This window comes from Babylonia areolata, chromosome 4 (genome assembly GCF_041734735.1).
Source record: "Babylonia areolata isolate BAREFJ2019XMU chromosome 4, ASM4173473v1, whole genome shotgun sequence".
NCBI lineage: Eukaryota > Metazoa > Mollusca > Gastropoda > Neogastropoda > Buccinidae > Babylonia > Babylonia areolata.
Window position 1 is genome coordinate 44,401,037 of NC_134879.1, and position 8,876 is coordinate 44,409,912.

General features: G+C 37.6%; 1 protein-coding gene across 1 annotated transcript in view; it reads right to left on the bottom strand.

Annotated features, from left to right (window-relative positions):
* Positions 1–8,425, bottom strand: part of LOC143281465 (son of sevenless homolog 2-like) — a 34,502-nt gene extending 26,077 nt beyond the window's left edge. The window contains exons 1-5 of the mRNA XM_076586677.1: positions 7,980–8,425; positions 5,041–5,298; positions 3,530–3,613; positions 1,473–1,553; positions 691–888 (exon numbers count right to left, since the gene is read on the bottom strand). Of these exons, the coding sequence (XP_076442792.1) occupies positions 691–888; positions 1,473–1,553; positions 3,530–3,613; positions 5,041–5,298; positions 7,980–8,081 (723 nt within the window). The 5' untranslated portion in view covers positions 8,082–8,425. The remainder of the gene's footprint in view (positions 1–690; positions 889–1,472; positions 1,554–3,529; positions 3,614–5,040; positions 5,299–7,979) is intronic.
* Positions 8,426–8,876: the final 451 nt, after the last annotated feature.

The window sequence follows — 8,876 nt, forward strand, 5'->3', positions numbered from 1 at the left end:
AGTACATTACCATTTTTAATACAGGTCTATACTTTTAAAATGTCATCCAGCCTTTCTTCGTATGCCATTGCACTGCCAGTACATTACCATTTTTAATACAGGTCTATACTTTTAAAATGTCATCCAGCCTTTCTTTGTGTGCCACTGCACTGCCAGTACATTACCATTTTTAATACAGGTCTATACTTTTAAAATGTCATCCAGCCTTTCTTTGTATGCCATTGCACTGCCAGTACATTACCATTTTTAATACAGGTCTATACTTTTAAAATGTCATCTGCTTTGTCAAAAACCAGATTGAAGGACATCTGTACAAAGGATGCACACTGTCGGCGTTGCTTTTGTGATGACCATGCAGAGGAAGGAAGAGAAGGGGCCTGTAGGCGTTTCAATTACAATATCGGAGACACAAAATCCACATCCTCCAAGCCCCTCCCCACATCTGACCCACATTCTACTTGCCCTCACACACCTTTGTTCCTTTGTCTGTCCTCTCATTATCTCATCACTATCAGCCATTTGTTTTAAACTTACCATACAAATTCCAGCATGTTTTTTTTTCTCTTTGCATCTTACGCCCATTTTGATCCACATAATATGGCAACTATCACCATATGGTGATAGGACATTAAACAAAAACTCCTCCATAATATTGTACACCAGTGTTAAAATGCCACTCCACACACTCACTTTGGAGCGTGGAAACAGGTCGGCGAAGGGGGCTCTGAACACTTTGATAATCATATTGAGATCCCGCAAATACTGGGTCTCCTCCACGATGAAGTCTTTGACGATTTCCTCGTACGTCATGGACTCTCGTCTCACAGGCTCGTCTTCAATCATCATGGCCGTGATGTCTTCTTCCTGCGTGAACATGTCTACCAGCACCTGTAATCAAACAACAGAAAATTAATATTTTGAAAATAAATAAGGAGATAAAGAAACAAACAAACATTTTAATACAATTATATCCATTTGTCCAAGAACAAGCTTCAACATGTTACATTCCAAAGCATAAAGTGCTCTATCATTGGTCCAGTGCTTCAGAAATGTATTAAACTGTTGACAACCCAAAAGAAGAGCTACAGCTTGTGCCTGTGTACAGGTACAGTATGGTCTGGTTCCCCATGAAAAAGCAAAAAAGGCAAAACAAACAAAACACTGAGGTATGGGAGAGACCGAAGAATGTCGGCCCTGAAACATGATTTGATCTACTCTACTGACTGACAACACACAGACTAAACTGCTCAAGTCATTCCAGCAATTAAGAAAAAAAAAAGAACTTTTCAAATACTCAACAAACAAAAGAAACAAACATCTATCAACAAGAAATGCAATATGATGATATGACACAAATTACAATTACAACAATCAAATACAAGTAGCTTTTTAAAAAAAAAAGCACAGGGGAAAATAGTGGGATATGCACCGATTAAACTGTGAAATAAGATATACAAACACACACTAATTACCTGATCTGCACATATTGCCACTTTGATGTCTTGTGAAGTAATTTCAGTATGACGGATGTTTTTCACATATATTCCAGTGAACTGCAACAAATCATTTGTGCAAATCATATCCAGCAAGACATCATTCAAAAAGTCCACATGTTCAACACATAAGACTGACAAGTGATTGTTGTCAACCATTCCTTGCTTTGCTGGTTTGAAGGGAGCAAAAGCGAAAAAAAGCAACAACAAAAAAACCGAAGCCTGCATTTAAAGCTGTTCTCTTAAATCTGACCAGCTTTCAGATAATGACATGACAAATCTGTTTATCACCATCTGTTTATCACCATGTGACAAATATCACCTTATCAATTCAATTCAATTGGTTAATCATTCAATTTAACATTATGTTTAACATCGTGATTCACACACACACACACAAGCACAAACATGCACACACACACACACATACACACACACACACGCACACACACACAATCTAATTCAGCTTGTACAAAAGGAAAATAGACAAAAGAGTAAATTCAAAATGTGTAACAGAAAGAAAATATCAACAGCATTCACTCAACATACACATAAAATTACAAATGTAACCATTATATTAATCATTAAAAATAAATCACAGAATTATAAAATCTTTTCTAACTTGCCTCTGATGCAAAGATACATGGACTAGTAGTTGCTGAACTAGGTACTACTGTCAGCATAAGTCCATTTTTTTCTTAATCTTTTCTGAAGGACTTCATTTTTCAACTGAAGGAGGTTCCTAAATGATTTATGTGCCTCGGAAATGGAAACTACAATCCGGTTGTATGTCTACAGCCATGACAGATAAAACATCCATCATTTCATGCAGCAAGAACTTTGAAAGGAAAATGTGAGCATCATCCATCACAGCAATGGATGAACATATGGGCCAGTCAGAAATTCTGTTACAGTCAGGGGAACTTTCTCATCTGGAATAATATCTGCAAAGTCTTTCAAGGTAGTTCCATAAAATATATCTTATTATCTAATTTAATTTGTAAAATTCCAGTGTGGTAAATGTTAAATAATTTAATAAATAACAAATAAATAATATTAAAAAAATAAATAACATCAAGTAATTAAAATTTTTTTCAATGTACTTTGTAAAGTGACTACCAAAAAGTCTTTAAGATGAAAAGCTTTTTGCTCTGACTTTTACTGCCCTCTCAAGCTCTGGTCCTAGATACCTCTCTGACCGCCTTGAAGTGTACATTCCAACTCGTCACCACTCTGCTTCTGATACTAGGCTTTTAAAACTCCCTATTGTAAAGAAGAAACAACAGGGTCAAAGGTCTTTTTCTTTCCAGGTTCTGTCACTGTGGAACAAACTACCAGAAAATGTGTGTCATTCTGTCTCGCTGAAATTTTTTGTCTGCTCTGAAAACACATCTTTTGCAACAGCAGTAACAGCATTTTTTTCCCCCCTCCATTTTTTATATTCCTCCCTGATCTTGGTGTGATTTGGTTTTGGGTGCATGTTTTGTTGTGGAGAGGCTGTTTGCCATGTTTGTGTGGCGGGGTGCTGGTAAGCGTCTGTGCATTTGTGTGTGTGTGCGTGTCTGAGTGCGTGTTGCAGGGATGTGTTTTCTGGAGGCGCCATAGGTGGGTGGGTGGTTTCCAATGTTCAGGTATGTGTTTTCTGGCACATGCTTCCATGTGTGGGGGTTGGGGGAGGTGTGGGTGGACAGGAGTATCGATGGGGAGGTGGGGAGTGAGGAACAAAATGTAAAGCGCTTTGAGCAGTATTTCTGGAGAAACGCGCTATATAAATGTCCATTATTGTCATTACTGTATTGAAAGTTCTAGGAATTTTTTTCACAGATAATCATAGTGATTTAAAAATAAAGTTTTTGTATAACTGTTCATAAGAGATCACATCATGAGATATTTACAATATACATATAAATCAAAAATATATATTGTATATATGAATATCAAACGAATATCTTATTCATTTTTATATGAAACATAAAATATTGAAATATACCTAAATTACTATATAAATCTATGATAAATGCTATGCGCCACCCTACCTTCAAAATGTCAGCAGCAGTGTATTCTATCACAGCAACGATGTACACTGCCACATTGTAGTCCACTCGGTACCCAAGCACTTCCTGGAAAACACAACACACAAGTAAAAACCAGAGCTCGTAGACAAAGGACAATGTGCACACTGGTAAAATGATGCTGAATATTTGGCAAACAGCAGTGTATGCAGCCCAACTCATAACCAGAGGTGCTTAACTATCGCTTCTAAACCACTGAATGACTCTCAATACAACTGTTAGTGTATTGATAGATCATATGCAGCTTGCATAAATTAATATATATAAATGACCTCATCATTTTTCTTCAACATTTCATGAAAACACATCTACCTGCTTTTATAAAGTGGTCCTTAATATACATATATATCTAATGTTTTGTGGTCTGTATCATCATAGATCATATGCAGCCTGCATAACTGAACAAATCCATGATGAAATATGTAAGTAATTTTATTCTGTCAATACTGCACACTGCTGAGATGCAGGTTATCTCAGTGATATAAAGTAAAAAACTTATCTCTGCTTTAAATGTTCTCACTTTTGGCGGCAATAGCGTAACTTTCCTTTCTAGCACTGCTTCCATTTTGGAAACAGAACTTATTTTTGCACACAGTTTGGTAAAATTTCTATGTAAAAATGTCTCAAAAGCAACCTTTGTCAAACAAGGAAATTCTTCATCTGCACTATCTTGACAATTCGAATAAAAATTTCTCAAAAGCAACCTTTGTCAAACAAGGAAAGTCTTCATCTGTTCTATCTTGACATTTCTGCCAGCAGGAGGTATTCTGGTAACTTTTTCATTCAAAATCAAATCAAAGAAAATGAAAATAGCAGTGATAGTGACAATGAAAACGGGTATAAAAACTATGTAAGAGCTAGATTATCCTGCTGTCGCAAGTACAAATCAACAGACTAAATGTGGTAGAGTCAGGGGTGTTCAACGCTTGCCTTGTGCTCAGCAGTAATTATTCTTGTTTTCCAAGACATCGCCTTACGTTAAAACTATTCATGCACTATCTTCAAAATATCACAGCTTTAACTCTGCATCCTCTTTTTTTTGTTGCTATTGTTGTTGAGTACACAAATTTTACGAAGACTGGGCTCCATTCAGGCCTGCAGGAATTTTTTTCTTCTACAACTAGTGTTGATGTTTTTTTAGTTTCTAGGCTGCAGGTTCAGGCTGGCAGGCCGATAAGGCCTAGGTAGGGCCAGTCATAAAAGTGTTAAATCACATCTTGATATATATATATATTTTTTTTTCCCCCACAGTTTATGAAAACATACCCGCTTTTAAGAAGTGGCCCTTAACCTTTTAGCAAGGGCTTATGTTGCGATCCTTAACTATTTTTGTGAAGCCTGTATCTATATATTATTATATATATATATCTACATATATATATCATCGACTGACCTTAACCGGTTTAAGCAAGGGCTTATGTAGTGATCCTTAACTATTTTTGTGAAGCCTGTGTCTATATATATCATCAACTGACCTTGAGCAAGGGCTGCACCTTGTCCACGGGCAGCAGAAGGCTGGAGTTCTTCTTGCCCTTGTCCAAGGCGTTCTGGGCGTCGCGAATGGCCCACTTGTCGATGGGGTCCGGGAAGGTCTTGTGCACCCGCTCCTCCACATCTTGCACTGTGTGGGGCTGCGAGGAGCACAGCAGCTGCAGCAGCTGCAGCATCAGGCTCTCGATGTACTGCAGCGCATCATCCTTGGCCGTCAGCGAGGGGTGCACCTGACGCTGCACCTGAATGACAGTGGAGCAAACCGTTTTCATTCTCCCTGTTTGAAAGACCTGATCAAATTTGCACCTGAACAACAGTGGAGCAAACCGTTTCGTCCTCCCTGTTTGAAAGACTTGATAATCTGCACCTGAATGACAGTGGAGCAAACAGTTGTCATTCTCCATGTTTGAAAGACTTGATAATTTGCACCTGAATGACAGTGGAGCAAATTGTTTCATCCTCCCTGTTTGAAAGACTTGATATTTTGCACCTGAATGACAGTAGAGCAAACTTTTCTTTCTCCCTGTTTGAAAGACTTGATAATTATCTGCAAGGGTAGTATGTACAGGGCTTCTGATTAGTATAAAAAATAAATAAATAAATAAATAAAATAAAATAAAAATTTAAAAAAATCTTGGGGTTCCCAAGAAGGAATCTTCAAGTTGGACTATCATTTTAACATTTTTATCAGTTAAAACTATCTTCATAGGGTAATTCTGCATTGTGAAACACAAAGGCAGGTATACCTTCTCCTGTTCTTGTTGTTATCTTCTCCGTTTCTGGGTGAAAAAGTGGACAAGCTATCAAAGACAAATTGCCTAATACTCCTCCCCATTTTATGAATTGCCTCTAACTACACGTACAACCACCTGTTTTCTTTCTTATTTATTGATTCTATACATTTATCTATTCAATACTTCCCCAACCCCTCATCCTCCCTCTTTAATTAGTTTAAGCCCCTATCCCCACTCTTCCCTCCCTTCATAACATAATCACTCAATTTGGTTGACACTTTAGCTGTGGTGTATTCAAGACATTTTATCAATATTTCTTTGAAACTCTTATTTTTTAAATTCAAGACTGTTAATCTGTGGCTCATCAAATGGCCAATACCATTTTTAATAGTCTACTTTTAGTTTATCAAATAACCATTATATTAAATCAAACTCTACTGTAACTTGAGAAGGTATCTTTTGCCTTCTTTTATTTTCTTCCTTTTTTGTTGTTGTTGATTCCTTCACTTTTCACCATTTCTGAGTTTTCTCCATTTCACCATATTTTGACTTTCATCTTCACCTGAGATTTCCTGTAAAAAACAACAACAAAAAAACAAAAACAAACAAACAAAAAACCACCATAAGGGCTGATCTGTAAAACTTGTCATGCCATTCTGACCAAAGAATGATGGAGAGTTATTACTCCCTGCTAAAGCTTAATTTACTTTCAGCAAAGTGCAAAAACCGTATTTTCTTCTTTTTTTTCTCCAACAGATTGTTAAGGTGGGCAGCCTTGCATCTGATCTTTTTTTTTTTTTTTTTTAAAGCTAAACAGACCACAATCGCTATCTGTAGAAAAAGCCTGACATGTATACTGTAATAAAATGATCTTTATGATTATGAGCTGAACAGGGAGTTTTCACACCCAGTATAACTTTGGTACACCAGCCTACTTTGCGTTCTCTTTGACATGTCACTTTTCATTGATTTATTTTAACTGTGAATGTTGCACACATCAAGTACAAATGGAAATGCCCTGCTTATTCTTTACTATATCAACTATCCAGGGCAAATGTCAAACGAACAGGGCAAAAAGTGGCAAACCTAGTGAAAATCTTCCACATACCATGCATGTGCTGTTGTAATGTTTGCATGGGTTCTTATGCTTGCATGGCATTTGTTCACTTATCATGCGATAACAAATTAGCACAAACTCCATGGATAGTTTCAAGGCTTGATTAATGAAAACCATTGGTGATACGATACCACAGTAACTACAAACCCAGAAACTATTGTATTACACATTAGTAACAAAGGTACTATGAATAATTTCAATAAATTCCTTGGACTGCATGCAATCATAAGAACTAGCATAAAACAGTACATGAAAACACTACAATGCAGTTATCAGAAATACTAATAGGTCTTCACAGTCAATTGTCGCTGGATCAATAGTCTCTAATAGTCATTTTATCAATCATTTCTTCCTTCAAATTCTTTCTTTCACTGGTTTAAGTTTACACAGTTACCAATTTATTATTGACTATGATTACTGGTATGTGTTGGGAATTTTCAAATTTCCATTGGCCATAAAAACATGACATGGATGATAGATTATATGATTTGTAACAAGTGTTTTGGATACACTATATGTACTCCAATGACTGTGTGACATGTTTTCATCTTTCATGCAATAAGCACTGCCTGGTTGTGAATCCAAAACTCTCAGACTTAAAGGCTGATGCCCTTAGCACTGAACAATCACGCACATTGTGAAATGAATATATATATATATATATATGTAAATAAACAAACAAAAATTGTGAATTTGAACATTCCAAACCAATCGACCCAGACTTTCCTGGTAGTTTCCACTAAGGTCCAATAATTATAGCTTTTGCATTCACTGTTTTTGTGCCCAGGGATTTTTGCCTTGCATAATCTTATGAAATAACAATAAGCGAACGGATCACGTACAAGGAAGGAAAGATCTTCCTCCTATCTTCTCCCATAGCCTCAGGAAGACAGATAAGAATAACTGACATAACATTAATATCGCTATCGTGGGGGTTTGTGAAAAGAAATCCAAGTTTTATCTTCGAATTAACATGTCCAAAATTTATACTTTGTTATTAGACACGGGGAATGAACGAGAAGGATTTTTTTAACAACAAAATAATACTCATGGGTTGTAAATTGCAACTCACCCCTCGCAGTGCATCAACAAAAATGCCTTTCCATTTCGCAGCATTTTCCATTAACAGTGCACCATGTGAAGGGTTATCACTCGCCGATAGCGTGGGGAACATATCGGTGAAATGCGGCTACACCAACGTCTATCATCTGCATATAATGAATCCTATCTACTAACAGAAAGTCAACAATGACTGTGGTCATTCAATTGAAAATGAAAAGAACTTTTCCCTGTCATGTTTAACATACAAGGGACATAACCTTGTAACAAATTTTGGGGGTCAGGATAAAACTACATCAAGTCATTGTATGTCTGGCCTCATGAGGTCAACAGTTGACGTCCATTGAGATAAGGCCAACACTCTGGTCACCTCCCACGTTAAGAGCTCCAACACAGCATTGTTTACTCAAGTCACGATGTCAAAAATTTCAGAAAACATTCGGAGGAAATACATGTAACAAGCCTATGCGCATGCGCAGGGTTTTCCAGGTTTATGTTTACGACAATGCGTAGAACGTTGCGGAATATGTACTGTCAACATTATGGTTGCTGCAGTGAATTTGAAATTAGAAAAAAGTGGAATCCGAGATATTTTTTAGGTGTAATTATGTTGGTAGACAATTTGGATGCAATGCACTTTACGGCATTGTTTACATTCGCCGAGCTGGGAAGGAAGGGTGAGGGACAAGTAGCTGTGGAGGCCAAAACGCTTTACACTTTTGTGTCAAGGGTCTCCAAGCAGTAAACAACACTTCCAGTGCCCCCCCCCCCCCCGCCCCACCTCCTCACGCCCCACGCCACCTTCCCCACCACACCCCCACCTCTCCCACCCCGATCCCCTATCCCGTTACCTGCAGGCTGTCCCTTCTCACAGGGGTCAGCCCGATAGTCCCCCGTGTCGATACTCCCC